Raw genomic sequence first — 17,822 nt, forward strand, 5'->3', positions numbered from 1 at the left:
GATCCAGCCCCCGGCCTGTCCTGGAGCCTCCAGTGTTCATCCCTGGCTGCTATGGGCCCTCGCTGCCCTTCAGCCATCCCCTGCCTCTCTCCTGTTGCTCACAGTTCTCCACCCAGACTCCCCAGCCCAGCCCTGTGACAGTCCTGGCCTCAGCTTTGCCTCAGCAGAGCAGCGCTCAAAAAAACAAGCTCACATTGCAGAGATGCTTTAGCAGAGTATTTATTCAATGCCAGAGTGAAGAGCAGTACAAACAACACCTCAGTGCCTCGCTCGCTGCTGCACCGAGCCACGGCTGGAGAGTTCACAGTTGGGGGAGGAGGGAGAGGCTGTTCCTTCGGTGTGTGACGAGACAGAGCGGGATGTGGAGCTTGTGTGCACACGCACACACGAAGGAAGCCCCCATTTCATGACAGAAAACCTGAGTATGGGGGTTTTGGATGAAGCTGGGGCACAGCAGGACACAGGTGCCGACCCTCCTGCTGCAAGGGCTGCTAAAGCCATCAGTCAGGTCTATCAGCAACCCCAGACTGGGAATGGCACAGGCCCCTGCCCTGGGGCTTCCAGGGGGGCCCCAAAATGCCTCCCCCTGTGGCTCCTTCCGAGCCCTGCTTCCAGGAGCGACGGCAGCTCCTGGGGCCCCATCTAGGCCAGGTCAAGATTAGGAGCTTAATTTTAGACTCTGACATTTGGGTACCTGCTACAGGGAGAGAAGCTTAAGGGACAGACAGTGAACACCACTGAGTCTGTAATAACTCCAAGTGACTGTCTCCACTGCCCACAGGGGCCTGGAGGAGCTGACCCCTTCCATGGCGGGTCAGCCCCAGGAACACAGAGCTTATTCAGCTGTCACTGCAGGCGGGAGGGCTCCGTCCCCATCACCTGCAGGTGAATGAATACCTGCAGCACCCGTGGGTGCCTACACCTCTTCACAGAGAACATACCAAGAGAACCTAAAGTGCCATGATTGGGTAGCATGGGCAGGAGGTAAGCTGTCCTCCTGGGTACCCCAGAATGGGACAGCAGATCCCCCACAATAAATACATTCCCGATCCATAGCTTATTGAAGTGCTACTCAGAGGAAGACAGAGGCAAATCCAGCACCATGTTACCACCAGCCCTCCTCCCTCCCAAGTTTGAAAACTGGCGATACCAATACACAGACCCTGAGGCCAGTCAGGTTCCCAGCCCTGGCCCTGCTGTCCCCTTACTGCCCCCAGTCCCTGCTGCCCTCCCGGGCAGAGGTGCCATGGGGAGGAGGCACTTGACGTTCCCCCGCAGCCAGAGGAGTTGCCCGCGGAGCTTTGGGACAAACACACATTAATAAAACGCCAATATTAAGAGAGTCCTGCAGTCAGGCAGCGCAGCTGCACTGCGGCTCCTGCCAAGCGCTCTGCAGCTGGTAGCTCCCAGTGGGGCCGGCCACATCCCTGGCTCACACAGACCCACACTGGACGTGCCTCAGTGTCCCCTGAGCCCAGAGCTCACCCACAGAGCTGTGCCCAAGTAGCAACGCTGGTGAGAAGCTGTGGGAGCCCACCCTGCAGTGACCAGCTCGGCTGCTGCCTGAAAGGCCCACAACAGGGCCCCAGCTCTTATGTCCTGGCCGAAGCAGATGCTTCAAGGAGGAGGCGATTCCCGCTGCCAGGACCCCTCCTGGCTCAGCCATAGGATTTGTGTGCCTAGAGCTCATCTCTGTGCAGGGCTCAGGGCTCTGTGAGCACAGAAGGAGGTGCTGCAGTGAGGAAGCTGCAGGAGCAGATGTACCTGGGTTCAGCTTTTCTGGTTCATGAGCCAGGAGAAGAGCAGTTTCCTGGGCCGGGGCCTCCTGGCCTGCCGGACACGCACAGCCCGTGGAGACCGCCACACCTTGATGGTGGTATCATCACTGGCTGTCAGCAGCAGCTCCTGCTCCACTGGGCTGAACGCCACTGAGTTCACCACGTTGTCGTGCTGCAGCTTGGCCAGGCAGATGTTGTAGTGCCGGTCCCAGATGTAGCCGTGTCGATCCTCTGCCCCGCTGGGGTGGAGAGACAGCGGTCAGGGTGTCCCACTGGTCTCAGCGTCAGCCCAGCAGCCCCAACACCCTGCTCTTCCCACCCCCGTTCTTCTGCAGGGATGGGGGCAGAGGATACCCCAGCCCCTGTCTCCACGAGCTTCATCCTGTGCAGGCGGCTCCCTCTGGGATCCAGGGCCTCTCAGCTCACCCCACAGCACCTGGCAGCTCCAGGAAGGGCATTTACCACCTGCCACCAAACACACCACAGCCCCAAATTTACCTTTTCCTCAGGGATTTACCGCAGGACCAGGGCAGCCACCCTTTATCAGCACCTTCCAAATCAGTCCCTCTGTTCTTTCCAACCCCATTCCCTGCTCTGCTCCCAACACACAGGAGTGTTCTGCTCACCTGGCCATCCCACAGCAACAGCTCCAGGCCCTCCCAGATGCAGGGTCAGGATCCTGCCCACCCCCTCACCTCGCTACGAAGTCCCTGCTGACGTCCAGGAAGATGAAGAAGCACTCCTCGTTGGGTGTGTAGGCCCGGTGCGCGCGCAGCGCTCGCTTCACCTCCTTCATGGTCTTCAGGTCGAACACGTGCAGGTCGATCTCCTCAGCGATGGGAGGCGGCTGCATCGGGTCTGAGATGACGCAGTCCTGGGGCCAGGCCCGGCTGTTCACGTACAGGTACCTTGGGGAGGGCAGGGAGGGCATTAGATGGTTTTTAAGGGACCTTCCAACCCAAACCATCCTAAGATTCTATGGATGATCTGCCTCAGGAACAGGACCCATTGGTGTGGGCAGCTCCTCCACGCTCAGAAGGAGACACCCTGTCCTGAGCTGGCTCAGGAACACATTCCTGCCGCAGCCGGGGGCGATGCTCAGCAGCAACACACTATCAGCACCTGGATCAGCAGGCACCCAATCCATCCACCACAGTCACTTCATGTCCTGGTTACCCCACAGAACCTGTGAGCAGCTCTTGCCCAGTTGCTGAAGCCCTCTGCGCTCACCGGTGGTCAGGGGAGAGGCCCATGCCGATGATGTGCCCGTGGATGTCAATGACATGATCCAGGGAGTCAAAGAACTCATCTGAGCGCCGTTCCTCTCCCAGCACCGGCCCTGCGGTCGTCATCTGATGGGGCAGGATCCTTTTAATCCCTGTGGGACACAAAGCAGAGGGAGGCAGTTCCACAGGCTGCTGCCAGCAGCACTTGGGGAGCTCCCAGGCTTCAGGAAGGGGCTTCCCTTGGTGCGGCTAAGAAAGGAGAACCAGCTTGCTGGGCAAGGTCTAGAACAGGGATGCTGGCCTGGCTGGGCTCCTTCAGCTCTCCAGGTGGGCTTTGGGCCAGGACCTTGCCCATGAGCAACCCCCTGGCACATCCAACCCTAGACAGGGGGTGCGTGTGGGCCCAGCCGAACCTCACCCTAGCCCATCTCTGGAGCACATGGAAGCTGCGTTGGCTCAGGAGACATGCTAGCTGTAGAAGGGTTTTTCTCCTAAATGAATCCCTGGGCTGGGTTCATTCTCTGCAGTAGCCAGCCTGGAGCAGCCCAGCAGATGCACTGGCTGTGGCAGGGTTTTCCCCTGACACTGTCAAGGGCAGGCAGGGATCTGTCCCAGAAGGCTCAAAGAACAGACATTTAAACCCAAATTGTGCCCAAAGGCTTTGTAGCTTCTGAGCTTCCTGACTAAAGGAGACAAGTGATGGGTCAAGCAGTGAGCCACTGTCCCCTTCCAGCTCTGCAGAGGTCCAAAACACAAACAGCTCCACAAATGGTCCATCCCCAATGGCTTCCTGGAGGACCCCTGTGAGCCTCAGCAGCTCCTGGGCACACACAGGCTTCATCCGCAGCAGGTCCAGGGCGAGCTGGAAGGTGGCCCAGCCCATCCCACCCCATTGCCCCTCTGCAGGAATTGCTAACACCACCCTTGATTTTAGCCCTCTCGTGCAGCCCAACAAGACATGGGTGACACCCCACTACACCCCAAGTCCAAGGCCATTCCCAATATCTCTGCTCCTGAGCCTGGGACCTTTGGGACATGACCAGCATTCTTCCATCTCACTGGTGCAGCTCAGCAGCATCTTCATCCTCACTTCCACAGCACCATGCTCCCCATTCCAAACTGAGACATACATGAGTCAGCAGGACAGGCTGCTCAACCTGGCAGCAGCACGAAGAATGGGAACTCAAGGATTTCAGGTTGGAGCAGCACTGCAGAGTGGGAGGTGAGCAGAGAGTGAGCTCCTTCAGGTCCTGGGGGCACAGAGCAGATGCACAAAGCCAGTTCTGCACAGAAACCAAGGGGCAAAGGACACTGCAGTGACTCATGGTGGGACAGGAACTGTCCAGCCCTTCAAGCAGCAGCCTGTGCTGCAAGTGCTGGCCACCAGCCAGGGAGTCACAGAGTTCAAAGGCATCACACAAATCCCTCAGCCCTGGGAAGCTGCAGGGGAATTCGGGAGCTCAAAGGCTCTGCTCTGGTGTGTGGCAGGTCCCAGTCTGCGAGGTGGCCTTGGCTCAGCCCAGGGGATCCAGGTGCCGCCTCAGCTCAGCCCAGGGCAGGCCGAGACCCACTACGGCTGTCTGCAAACCCAGCCCAGGGCAGGAGCATGGAGCAGAGCTCACTCAGTCCAGGTCATGTTCCTAACTGAGGTAGGCAAAGCCTAAGTTGCTTACAGCTCTGGAAACTGCCTTCCCCCACCTTATGGGGCTGCACTGGTGTGGGACCATGTCATAGGAAGGTCAGCAGAGCAAGGAAGCAAGGCTGTAACTGTGCAAGCAGTGAAAGGAACTGAAACTGTCTGGCTTCACAGTAGTCTTGTCTGGGAGCAGCTCCCTCCCTCCCACACTCCTGGTCCTTTCCACCTCTCTGCCAGCTTTAGGGTCTCTCGGGGAAACAGCCAGTCTACCTGCTCCTGCTCCCTGCTCAGGAGCTCCCCACAGGATTCCCAGTAAATTCAGCCTCTGCTAGTCCTGATGCCTTAACAGGAGTGCCCCAGGTGAGAGCAAGTGACATCCTAACCCCAGGACAAGGTCACCAGCAATGCCACTGCCTGGCACACGCTGCACCCACAGTCTGTTGTACCCCACTGGTACCATGGAGGAGGCTGCAATCTGCCCAGCATCACTCACCACAGAAACACTGGCTGGGGCAGTGAATCATCCTCTGGGAGACCTCCTCAGTCCCAGGTGTCTCACTAAGGCTGGAAGCCTACCTAAGGGCAGTCCCACCCACCGCAGAGGGGAGGCAGGCAAGGGACAAGGGCACTGCACAAGTGACTCACACATCAACCCCATGCTGCTCAGGCTTGCCCTGATGCCCTGCCTACCCACAAAAGAGAACAGGACCGAGGTCCCTCCACACAATCCTTCAGGGCAAGTGCTGCCCTGCCCCTGCACCCACTGCTGCTCATGGCTGGTGCTCTTAACCAGAAGCTCCTTCTTGCTCTTCTGCTCAGCCCTTGCCATGACTTTGGCCATGTGTCATGCTGGCAGCAACAAAACAACCCTCAGGCAAGTGGAGGAGGTGGAACTCCCCTCAGCGCCGGGGCCTCTCAGCACCCAGAGCAAACTGCAGCTCACGCCTCACAAACAGGCAGCAGAGACCAGCTCTTTTCCCGACCCAAATCCCCAGCACAGCTGCAGCCCAGGCCCCCAAGGAGCCCCAGCTGCCCCAGGCTCAGACCCAGCCTTACCTATCTGGTGCGGGGAGTAGGTGAGGCATCCTGTGGTGAAGATCAAGTACTTTGTCTTGCTGTTGCTGTCTGTGGGGAGCAGGTTTGGCTCGGGCGGTTTAGTTCTGCTGCGCACAAACAGCTCGGCCACCTTTGTCTCCAGCTCTGTCTCGGTCATGGCAGGCCTCACGCGGCCCTCCATGATATCATCAAAGAGCTGCTGCAGCCCGTGCTCCTCCGGCACACCCCCGGCATCCGGCAATTCCTGCACGGCTGCCTCCGGAGGCGGCTTGGGCTTGGCCTCTTCTTCCTCGCTGTCACTGCCGAGATCAAAGACTGGGCAGGTGGAGGAAGCAGCCAGCTGCTCCTCGTAGTCCAGGAGCAGGTCCGGGGAATCGTACCGGCTGCAGTCGGCCACCATCACGGTCCGGATGGTGCTGGCATTCAGGTTCTGGATTTTGAACAGTCTCTTCACCACATTCACATTCTCAGACTCAATGCCCTGCGAGCAGAGGGGAGAAGTGAGCAGGAACCACCCCACGTCACTCCCACAGTTCAAACCAAGACCTGAGGCACCGCAGGGACACTGGCCCCCACTGACCCCTTCACACTCTGAGTGGGGCACTGACACAAGAGCTGGCCCCAGGCTTGCCAGCTCTGCTGAGCTCCTTCCTATCCTGGATGGAGACACAGCCAGAGAAAACGTTCCTGCAGGCAGGCAGCAGTGGAGCACAGTGACTGGGCAGCCCTGCTGCCACCGTACCCTGAGGTCATCAGCTGGTGCTGCCTGGTGCTTTACAGTGCAGGGCCAGGAGCTGGACTTGATCCTGGTGAGTCCCTTCCAGCTCAGGATACTCTACATTCTATGATTGACAAGGATTTCAGGAACAGGCCTCTGGGATAAGCATGCAGTGGGATCCCTCTGGCCCACAGCAGCAGTGGCAGAGAATCCCCGTGCTCCTGGAGTGTGCTTGTACCCTCAGCAGGGGCAGCTTGGTATCTGCTCCAGACACACAGAGCAGGTCCCTCTCTGCCTCACTGTTCCCAGCCTGCAGCCATACTCCCACACCCCTGTCATGGGCAAGGTCCTTCCTGGCCTCTCAGGGATGGAAGTGGTAGCACTGGGGTAATGCCTTAGTGTAGCATGGAGATGTGGCTCTGGGAAGGTCTCTGGCACCAGGGGATTTTACCTGGGGTCAGCATCATGTTAAAATCACAAAACTTGGGGATGTGCAGATGTGACACTGAAACAGAGGCAAAACACAGGGAACATGACTGAGCAGCCCAAGAGCCAGGGAGTGAACGAGCAGTCTGAGGCCAGCACACTCAGCTCTGCAAGTGTCACCACAGAACCAGAGACAGCACCCGGCCCAAGAAACCCCAGCAAGGCCAGGCGGGGCTGAGCTCAGCCTCCAGCTCCCAGGAACACCCTGAGCTACCAAGTGGGACACAGGCCATTGCTGGGACACATGCCAGGCCACAGCAGTCCCAGGCCCAGCTTCAGACTACCAAGGACCTCAGCAGCCCTGCTGTTGGGCAATGCATGCTGCAGAGCACTGCAGCCAACTCCTCAGCCTAATTAATGGGGCAAGAGTTAATGATATCTGAGGGCAGAGTTAGAATACTGTAGTGAGTACCACAACACCGAGTGTGGAGAAGCCTCATGCAAGGGTTGCCTCGAGCTCAGGATCCTGAGGGCAAGTCAGAGGAGACAAACAGGGAGGACAGGAGGATTGAGCCATCCTTCCCTGCAGCTCTCCCTCCCCCAGGAGCCAGCAGGAAGCTGCGCTGCCTGTGAAGCTGGAAGGAAAGCAGCTCACCTGGAAAGCATTGTTCAGCCACAGCACCGAGCAGGAGGTTATGCGCCCAATCCGATGCAGATTGCCTGATATCAAGTTGGTTTCATTCAGCCAGCAGCCAAACACATCATATGGCTTATTCCTCACCCTGGAAAGCAGCGTGAAGTTCTCTGGAAGGGAAACATGAGTGTGAGGCAGTGGCTTCCAGCAAGAGCCCTGGAGAAACCGTGTGGGACAGGGGAAGTGGATCCGGGTCTCTGTAGTAGAAGAGGCACTGAAGCAGCAGTGCCAACCTCCATCCATCCCCAGCCACTGCTACAGAGACAGATTATTTCTCTTTTCTCCTGAGATGTGTGATGATACCTTGCACAAAGGAAACCAAAATAACAGGGCAGTGCACAGAGCCAGAGCACAGAGCAATCCAGCTTGCCACCCTTTCCCTGAGCAGGGCCCGGAGTAGGCCCTGCGGACAAGAACAAGTTAAACACATACAGAATTTCACTCCCACCCCTGGGGCTTGGGGCCTCTCCAACCAAGGCAGCTGTGCACTCCTGATTCCTGCTGCACTCCTGACTCCTGGCACTGTGGGACTGCGCACAAAGACGGTGAGAGAACACAGGGGGGATAAGCCACATACACAGAGCTGCAGCAGAAGGGAAAGAGGCTCAGGTGACAACACCTCAGAAAGCCCCGTGAGACCTAAAGGTGAGACTAGGGCCATAAACGTGATCTGAGGGCTGGATCCAGCCACTCTGCTCTGGAGATGGGCTGAGAGAGCTGGGGGTGTCCAGCCTGGAGAAGAGAAGGCTCTGGAGAGACCTTAGAGCCCCTTCCAGGGCCTAAAGGGGCTCCAAAAGAGCTGGAGAGGGACTTGGGACAAGAGCCTGGAGTGACAGAACAAAGAAGAATGGCTTCCCACTGCCAGAGGGCAGGGTTAGATGGGATATTGAGAAGGAATCGTTCCCTGTGAGCATGGGGAGGCCCTGGCACAGGGTGCCCAGAGAAGCTGTGGCTGCCCCTGGATCCCTGGAAGTGTCCCAGGCCAGGCTGGATGAGGCTTGGAGTAACCTGGTCTAGTGGAAGGTGTCCCTGCCCATGGCAGGGGTTGGAATAAGATGAGCCTTAAGGTCTCTTCCAACCCAAACCATTCTGGGCTTCTGTGGTTCTATGCCCAGCATTAAATAAGCCAGAGGCAGGGGCTTCAAGATGAGTGATGTGGATAACCCTTGCCCAGACTGGCACTTAGAAGAGAAGTGAGTGAGGCTAAATACACATCACACTGCCTTGGAGCGCTGCTGTGGTGACCCCAGCAGAGTTAAGGCTGTCTGTGAGGTTTCCCCTCTAGAACTGTGATTGGAGCCCCTTAGCTCACGTGTCAGGACAAGCTGAGGTAAAGCTACTGCACGCCCAAAGAAGAAGGGAACCCCCTCACCCAGCACTCATATGCCCCAGGGAAGCCCCACTTACCCATGCTGATCACAGCAATCTCCCCTGAGGAGGAGTTGTGAGGCCCCACAAAGACACCGGATACCAACAGGAGGGAGTCATCGGAGTTGAACTGGGAGAACTGGGTGTAGCTCCAGTTGTACGGCCTCATGTTGGAGCTGTGCTGCAGGGAGATGTCCAGCTCATTGCTCCAGATCTGCAGAGAAATGGACAGTCAGGAAGCTGCTGAGAAGCCTGAGAGTGCTTCTGCTTTATCTGTTCTGCCAGTACTCACCAGGACATGAAAAACAAACAGTATCACAAACCCCACTTAACTGCCTCCCACTCACCATAGCCACGTCCATTTCCCTGACAAAAAATGGAGAGGGGATAAATGGAGAACTGCTTCTCCATGGGCCAGAGGAGAGGGTGTTCAGGCAGTGAATGGTGCTGTCACAGCTGGGTTTCCAGCATGTTCAGAGAGATTCCTCCCAGGACAACCACTCATGCAAGACATGATCCACTGCAGTGGATCGTGATCTCCCCACTCTTTGTCAGACCCAGGGCACAACAGGGCACCGATCCGTACCTGGAAAGCAAAGCACCTCGGCCACCTCCACACACACACAGGCTGGAGCTGGAATCCACAGCCCTCAAGGCTACATTTGCAAGAGTCATTAGTTCTATGGCTTAGAAAACAGCTCAGCACCTGCAGGAACCAGCCCCAGTCCAGGGACATCTGGTCAAACCTCTCCACAAACTTCCAAAGGCTGCTCTCAGGGCTAAATCCCACTGGACCAAGGCTGCAGGGGCTGGGCAGGGCACCTACCACTTTACCTTGACCGTGCAGTCTTTGGAGCATGATGCAAACAGGCAGCCAGAGTGGGAGAAGCTGAGGTGCAAAACTTGGTCATTGTGCTCCTTCAGGGCCTGCACCTCCACACAAGGGATGGTGTCGTAGAGCCTCTGGAACTCATCATACCAGGAGACAGCACCTGCAGCACAGAGCAGGGACAGGGGACAGGAGTGTCAGTGGAGGGGAGCAGAGCTGGGCTAAACACGGCATCAGGCTTCAATAAACCAGCCCTGGCTCCTGCAAGCAAGGCCAGGAGCTCTGCTGGGGCACCAGCCCAGGGCTGCAGCTCAGCTACCAGCCCTCAGCACTTTCCTCAGTAGCTTCCCTACTCCCACACACAAAAACCCCTTTCTTCCACACCACACCTCTGCTTCCCAAACCAGCACAGCCCCTGCTGGAACAGCCCGGGCAGAGGTGCTGGCTGTCAGACCAAAACCTGGCTCAGGACAAAACAGTCCTGAGAAGGAACACGTGCTCCAGCACAACCAAACCAACCAGGTGTGACAAGAGGGAAGCTTCTCCTCACCATACCCAGCTCTGCACTGATAATCTCTGTCTTGTCTAACATAGGATTAAGATGGTTCCAGAAAGGGTCTGGGACCAGGAAAAACCCATCTCCGTGAGGTAAGAGACTTGAAAAAATGAGAGAGAAGAACAGAAGCTGGACACAGTGTGCTGAGCACAGCCTGGGGCACACTCACCAGAGATGGAATAAAAGACAAATAAAGAAGATTTTTAATGAAGGGCCCAGCCAGGCAGCCTACAGACTTGTTGTAGCAGCAAATCCCAAAGAAGCAAAGAGGATTAGACATGTATATGGATAAGGGCCAACTTTCCTGGTGACACTGAACAGGACTGAAGGATTTTTTGGAACACGCTGCAGCCCAGGAGGCACCTACTCCAGGCAGAGGCCAGCTTGCTGCCAGCACATCCCACTGCTGCTCGAGGCTGGGTGCTTCAGCCCCCTCTGAACCTCCTGCTCCCAGCCCATCCGGCTGGGAAACAGCCTGGGTAGGCCCCATTTGGCCAAGCAAACCCAACACCTCCTCTCACAGACCAGCTGGATACCATTCCTCCAACCATGGGGCTGCCCAGGGCAGGCAGGCTGGCAGGGGTATTCCCCAAACTCACCCTCCAGCCCCTTCCCACGCCTGCCAGCTGTCCCTCTCCTGCTGCCTTCTCCTGGGTGCCCACAGCTCCAGCAGCCAGGGAGGTGCCTGAATATGTTACTGAGCTACACCGACTGCTTGATCCTAATTAGTGCTCAGGAACAGGGCTGGCAGCTGACTAAGCAGCTCCAGAAGGCTGGGAGGGAATGAGCCTTTTAGATAAACCCTAAAGAGAACGTCCGCAGCCCCATGGAGCTCCCAGGGTCTGCAAGAGCAAAGTCACCCAGCCTGGAGGAACCCCATCCATATCCCATCTCCTCCCAGAGCCCCTCTGCACTGGTGCTCCTGCTGCAAGGAGATCAGCTTCCACTGCCTGATCCTTAGCATTTCTTCCTTGGCGTTTCCTCCTGCCCTTCTACAGCCACTGCAATTCACAATACAGGATCCAGTTCCCTCAGTCACAGCTGGGAGCCCCCAGCACAGCCCTCCCATGCCCTGCAACACCCTGGGAACGGGCTGCTCGGAGAGAAACCCCCCTTGGCAGCAAGGGCTCTTGCAGCCACGTCCCCAGGGCCTGTCCCAGCTGGCGTGACAGAGCTGGGTCATCTCTCCAGACTGCACCAAACTGCTTCCAGCACCGCATGCTCAGCAGGGAGCAGAGCTGTGACCACACGACTGCCACCCCCAAGCCCTCTGACAGCTTGGCTAGGGACAGCCCTGCCAGGCTCAGTCAGCTCCTGATGTGAGCCCACATCAAATCCAACCTGCCCTGGTGCTGTGGGGCAGCTGCTGACTCAGCACATGCCCCCAGTGCTGTCACAGGGCCACACATGCCCCAGACAGGCACAGGTCTCTGCACAGCCCGGCCCCTGGGACCCTGGGAGCAGCCCATGGCACTTGCAGCAGTGCCTGCTCCAGCTGGAGAAGGAGCAGAGCTGCAGCACAGGGGCTGCCAAGTCCCGGGCAGGCCAAGCCAGCAGTGACTGCACAGATCCCGAGCAGACTGGGATGCAGCCGTGTGTGGTGACTCACTGCGACTCCCAGATCTCCCTGGACAGCAGCTACAGAGAGCACCTGCCTAGGGAGCTCAGGAACCTCCTTTCTGTGAAAAGAAGGGAAAGGCAAACCACTTTCAGCCCTTTGAGCCCCGTTTCTCAAGGGCCTGGGCAGTCCCAGAGCCCTTCCCGTGCACATCTCAGCCCATGACACCGTGACACAGCTGAGGCCGCGCGATTCAGGGGTTCCACTGCCCCGACAGCGGCGGGCAGCGGGCAGAGCGGGGGAACGGCGTGTGTGTGCCAGGCTCACGGCAGGTGCCGCCCCCGGGATCAGCCCCGCGCACCGGAGCGCACCTGGGTGCCGCGGCACATCCCGGGACACGCGGTAGTAGCGATAGAAAAGCTCCTTCCACAGGAATTCGTCGCGGGCCACGGCGCGCCACTGCTGGCAGACGAGCCCCACCGAGAGCACGTCGGCGTGGTCCAGGTACAGAAAGATCTCGAACAGGACGGTGTCTGGGAGCCGAGGGCAGCCCGCGTCCATCGTGTCATTCTGCCGCCGCGCCTGCAACCGAGCGGGGTGCTGGGGTCAGGCCCGGACCGGGGACCCGCACCCGCCGAGGGCCCGCAGCCCCCCGGGCCTTGCCCACTGCTCCCCCGTGCCGTGCCCGGTGCCCTGGTGCCCCCCGTGGCCGGTGTCCCCCCGTGCTGTGCCCGGTGCCCCCCGTGGCCGGTGTCCCCCCCGTGTCGTACCCGGTTTCCCCGGCCTCCCCCGTGGCCGGTGTCCCCCCGCGCCGTGCCCGCGTCCCCGCTGTCCCCCCGTGTCCCCGCTGTCCCCCCGTGCCGTGCCCGTGTCCCCGCTGTCCCCCCGTGTCCCCGCTGTCCCCCCGTGCCGTGCCCGTGTCCCCGCTGTCCCCCCGCACCTCGGCGGCTCCGCTCCCCCGCCCCTCCCCGCCACTTCCGGCCGGCGCTCGCGGCGCTCCCGCACCGGCCAATCACAGCGCGCGTCCCGCCGCAGCCCCGATGGCTCGAGCACAGAGCTCCCCGCAAGCGTGCCAGGCACAGCGAGCCGAGCGCGGCACGACCGCTCACGGGCGCCCCCGCAGCAGCGGCGCTGGCCCGTCCCGCCCACGCCCCTCTCAGACCACGCCCCTCTCAGACCACGCCCTTCTCATGCCACGCCCTTCTCATGTCACGCCCCCACAGCCACGCCCCCACAGCCACGCCCAGCCTCCACGGCCACGCCTCCGTTAGACCACGCCCAGTCCCGAACAGGCCCCGCCCACCCGGGACCCCCGGGACCCCCGCCCGGGTCTGTGCCCGGACCCCCCCGCCCCGGCCCCTCTTCAACCCCCGGCCCTGTCCGGGCCCGTTCACTGAGCCCCAGCCCGGCCCGGCCCCGCGCTGACCCCGGCGCTGACCCCGGCGCTGACCGCGGCGCTGACCCCCGCCGGCCCCTGGCTCCCGGCCGTGCCCGCCTGGCCCCGCCGCTTCCCGGCAGCGGCGGCCTCGCAGAGCGGCACATGGCGGCCCTGCGCACCCTCCTGCTCCTCGGGCTGCTCCTCACGGCGCGGGGGCAGAGGGCGGCGCAGAGACGGCGGCCGCCCCGTCCCCAGAGCCCGCTGGAGAAGGTGGTGGCTCAGGAGGGGCTCAGCCTCCAGCAGGTGAGGGGGTGGGGAGGGGGTCTGTGGGCATCCGCTGACCCCGCACTTGGGTGGGCTGCAGGGAGCCGCGGTGGCTCCTGTCCCGTGTCCCCTCCAGGGCTGACCCCCTCGTCCTCCCCAGACTCAGTCTCCCAGCCCATCCACAGCCCAAGCCCATCGGTGCCCCTCGCACACCGCCGGGGCTGCCAGAGCCCAGCTCAGCCCCGGCACTGCCTGCAGAGTTGCCCACAGGGCAGGTGCAGGGGCCGGAGCCTCACAGGGACCCCTGTCCTCACCCATCTGGGGCTGCTGCAGGGCCCGTGCAGCCACCCTCACTCTTGGGTTGAGCTCGGGGCTCTGCTGGTGGGGCTGAGCTGGGGCTGCGGCATCAAGTGATGCCCAGCATACAACCAGTGTGGCACTGGAGTGCCCACAGTGCTGTGGGCAGTGTGAGCAATGGGCAGGTGCCTTAGACACCTCGTACACACCCCCAGCCTGTCCCCGTGTCAGGCTCCTTCTGCCCTGCCAGCCCACCTGCCAGCACCTGGAGGGCAGTTGTGCCCTGTGGGCACCCCAAGGGACAGGCTGTGGGCAGAGGTGTCAAGTGAGGGGAAGGAGGGTGCTCAGGGTGGTTGAGTGGTGACACCCCAGGCTGGTGGCCCTGTAGATGGTGCCACCCCTGTGCCATGCAGCTCTCAGGGAAGTGGTTCCTGGTCGGCATGGCCTCCCGCTGCAGCTACCTGGCAGAGCACAGCCACCAGCTGGAGGCCACGATGGTGACGGTGACCGTCCTCGATGGGCAGAGCCTGGCCATCAGCACCTTCAGGAAGCTGTGAGTGATGCTGGGCACAGGGGCTGCGGGCAGGAACAGGTCAGGTGCAGGCAGGTCAGAACAGGACTGGTGCTCTGGGATGGGGACAGGGGATGCTGGGTGGGATGGGAACTCTGAAAGCAGGTCAGAGCAGTTCCAGTGCCCTGGCCACAGGCTCCAAGGACAGAGCTTCCCCAGAGCCAAGTGTGGGTGGGATACCCTCCGGGGAGTTCCGTAGTAGAAGCCCTGGCCATGATGGGTGCCCTGCCACCCACACAGCCACTAGCCCAGGCTGGTCAGTGTGGGGACAGCCAGGCTGGCCAAACTGAGGCATGTGGTGGCTCCGTGGCTGCCCAGCCCGGGACTGGCTCTTGGGACTATCCCAGAGGCAGCATGTCTGAGGATGGGGACCTTCAGCACATCTGTGAGCACTTTCCCCAGCCTGGTGAGCCCTGAGGTTCTGACCAGGCTCAGCACTGCAGGGAGGTGGCAGGAACTCCTTGGGCTCAGCAGATTTTGGGCTCAGCATCTCTCACAGTGCCTGTCTCCCCAGTGTTCTGGGACATCTTTCCCTGGGGAGAAAACAAAGTCCCAAGGAAACGCAGCGTGTGTGCCCTGGCAATCAGAGCAGGCAGGGACCTGGGAAGACCCTCCACAGCCTGTGCTGACATCTCCTCCTCCTCTCCCCATGCAGGGACAGGATGTGCTGGGAGATCAGGCAGCACTACCTTCCTGCCCAGGCCCCCGGACGCTTCCTGCTGAAGGGTGAGGGAGACTGGTCTGGGGTGGCAGGAGGCTGCTGGAGACCCCCAGTCCTGCTCTCGGCAGGGTTTTGGTACCAATGTCCCTCTTCCCAGTGCCCTCCCAGTATTTTATGTCTTGGGTCTCTAAGCTCCAGATGCCATCACGGGTGACACCATGGGCTGGTGCCTGTTGGGCTGCCCCACTCTGGCCCTAATTTTCACCCCTTGTACACCTGGCTTGTGGGGAAATGAAGCCCCTGGATGATGCTGGGGCTAACCAGCATTAACCGGGACTAACTGGGCTATCCTCCTGTCCTTCGCAGGCCGTAGGAAAAGCAGCAAGGTGGATGTGGTGGTGGGTGAGGCCGACCCCAGCAGCTTCATCATCCTCTATTACCAGAAGGGCCGCAGCATCTCTGTTAAGCTCTATGGTGCGTCAGGGCTCAGGGCCTCATGGCAGGTGAGGGACAGGGGTGAGAAACCTGTGCTGGACTCAGGGGATGCCAGCGGAAGCCTTGGAGGACCCAACATGACAATGGGGGTCACTCCCCAGCTGCAGAATTGTCCCCAGATGCTGTGGGGGAGCTGGTAAGGGGGGAACTGGGAACCCACTTCTCTGGGCTGAAAGCTCTCTGGGCCCTGAGCCTTGTGCAGGGACATGGGGGGCTTCGGGACAGCGCCAGGTAGGGCCTGAGGCCATTGATGGTGTCTCCCCGTGTGCAGGACGGACCAGCCTGGTCAGTGACGCCGTCGTGGACAAGTTTGAGCAGCACATCAGGGCTGTGGGTCTGAGTGAGGATGTGACCTACTACTTCCCCACCTATGGTGGGTGGCACATGGTCCTCAGGGAGACCCGTGTGGGGTCTGTCCCCATGCTCTGGCCACCCCAGGGACAAAGATGCAAGGATGGGGCTGTGCCCTGCAATGTCCTGGGGGAGCAGGGGCTGGAGGGTGCCAGGTCCCACATAAGGTGACTCCCCGGCCTCTGTCTTTTGCAGGGTTTTGTGACTCTGCAGATGAGTTTCACATCCTTGATGGTGAGTTGGGGATGCCGAGTGATGCGCTGGGTGCCCCCATGTGCCAGGCTTGGTCCCACACTGGGCACCAGTGGGGTGTCCCTGTCCTGGCTGTGGGCTGGACACACTGGGCCAGATCCACACTGTACCGTGGCTGTGTGGTCCTGCCCCAGGAGTGTGGGAGGGCTGGTCTTGCACGGGAGAGGCCATGCCAGACCATTCCCCAGAACAGTTTGTGCCCTTGTGTGGCAAACTCACTCAGGATGGCCATCAGGTACATCCTGGCAAAGCAAGCCCCATTCACCCCCCCCACGGGTCAGACTGGGCTTGATGGATCTATATTGGTGTCTCCTGGGGTGAGGGCTGGTCTGGGATGAGATGTCCTGGCACAGGGGCACCCTGGGGAAAGGACTGGGGTCCCTGGGGACAGCTCCATCACTTGTCATTGGTGCTTGGGGAGGCAGAGGTAGGTCTCCAGCCCTGGCGCTGGGCTTGAACACCCCCCCCAGCCCCTCAGCACTTTTCTTCCTTCCAGAAACGAAGCCGTAGGTGCAGACGGAGTTGCCACGGGGTCCCAGACCTCAGCCCTCACCTCAGACACCTGCCCATGGCCACACAGGTCTGAGCCACACTTTCATCAGCTCCCACTGCTGCTCTACAGCTTGGAGTCAGCCCTGGGGCTCCTCAGCCCCTCCAGCTGTGCTGGCAGCTGTGTCTGTCCTTGTCCTGTGCCCCCCAGCTTGTGTCCCCCCTCTGCTCTGTGCCCCACTCTCCTGCAGCAGCCAGCAGCACCCCAATAAATGCCTCAGAGAAGAGCCTGTGTACAGGCCAGTCACCTCCTGGTGTGCCCCAGCCAGGCCAGCACTGCCTCCACCATGGGCTGCCAGTGCCTTGGACATGTGCTCCTGGCTGGGGTGTGCCGAGGGTGTGTTGGGGGGCTGTGCAGCCCCCTTCCATGCAGACCCCCGCCATTTTCTCCCTGAGCCCTCCCCAGCCATGGGACAGTGGGGCAGGAATTGTGGTGGTTCCCGTGATGTGGTGCTTGTGGTCCAGCTGGCAGGGGGCAAGGGAGGGCCAGGCCCCGAGGGGAACAGCACCGTGCCTGAGGCCACAGGGGGCATGGACTTAGGGGCACTGGGGAGAGCACAGCATCTGCCTTTTCCCCCAACAAGCTGGGAGATCCCTCAGGGACCCCAGGGGAGGAAATCTTAGTCCCACAGTCCTGCTGCCCATCCCCAGGGCCTGCAGGGCCGGGACACACCCCGTTCCCCTGCCCCAGCCCTGCAGAGCTGGTTCCCCGAGGGGCTGCTGCCTGCGCTGGACCCCTGCCCGCACAGCCAGCACCTCTCAGAGAGACAGGCAGGCCCTGGGGGGGCTGCAGGGCCTGCCTGGTCTTGAACTAGGGGAGAGCCCCAGGGTTAATGCTGCAGCCCCTCATCGGACCCCTCCTCCCTGTATGTGGAGCCTGGCCAAGACTGTCCTGCCACACATTCCAGGCGAGTAGCCCACTGGCTTCAGGAGGGGACAGGGAGCAGCCCTGCAGCAGGCGGGTGGGGGCCCAGTCTCCCCGCAGCCCTCTGCCCCCAGCATTTTGCAATCCTAGCGGGAACTGGTCACACATGTTGTTTATCAGGGAATTATGTAAGGGAAGCCACGTGCTGTGCCCGGAGCCGGCCCCTGTTCCCACCGCCCACGTGCAGTCCAGCCTGGCCGCCCCCGAGCCTGCCAGAGCTGGGCTGTAGTGGAT

The 17,822-nt window shown here is 60.6% G+C and overlaps 2 protein-coding genes across 2 annotated transcripts; one reads left to right on the top strand and one right to left on the bottom strand.

Moving 5' to 3' along the window:
* Positions 1-203: 203 nt before the first annotated feature.
* FBXW5 (F-box and WD repeat domain containing 5) lies at positions 204-12,835 on the bottom strand. The gene is made up of 9 exons (XM_082295430.1): positions 12,786-12,835; positions 12,217-12,427; positions 9,737-9,894; positions 8,942-9,116; positions 7,496-7,644; positions 5,697-6,177; positions 3,009-3,156; positions 2,474-2,686; positions 204-2,017 (listed from the first exon to the last, which is right to left on the bottom strand). Exons 2-9 carry the CDS (start codon positions 12,404-12,406, stop codon positions 1,771-1,773), a joined length of 1,761 nt encoding a protein of 586 aa, XP_082151556.1. The 5' UTR covers positions 12,407-12,427; positions 12,786-12,835; the 3' UTR covers positions 204-1,770.
* Positions 12,836-13,385: 550 nt separating this feature from the next.
* C8G (complement C8 gamma chain) lies at positions 13,386-16,660 on the top strand (the record flags this gene model as incomplete). Its single annotated transcript, XM_082294972.1, has 7 exons — positions 13,386-13,526; positions 14,198-14,337; positions 15,011-15,081; positions 15,383-15,490; positions 15,783-15,884; positions 16,058-16,096; positions 16,611-16,660. 7 exons carry the CDS (start codon positions 13,386-13,388, stop codon positions 16,622-16,624), a joined length of 615 nt encoding a protein of 204 aa, XP_082151098.1. The 3' UTR covers positions 16,625-16,660.
* Between the last annotated feature and the right edge of the window lie 1,162 nt (positions 16,661-17,822).

This window comes from Coloeus monedula (genome assembly GCF_965178545.1).
Source record: "Coloeus monedula genome assembly, chromosome: 21".
Taxonomy (NCBI): domain Eukaryota; kingdom Metazoa; phylum Chordata; class Aves; order Passeriformes; family Corvidae; genus Coloeus; species Coloeus monedula.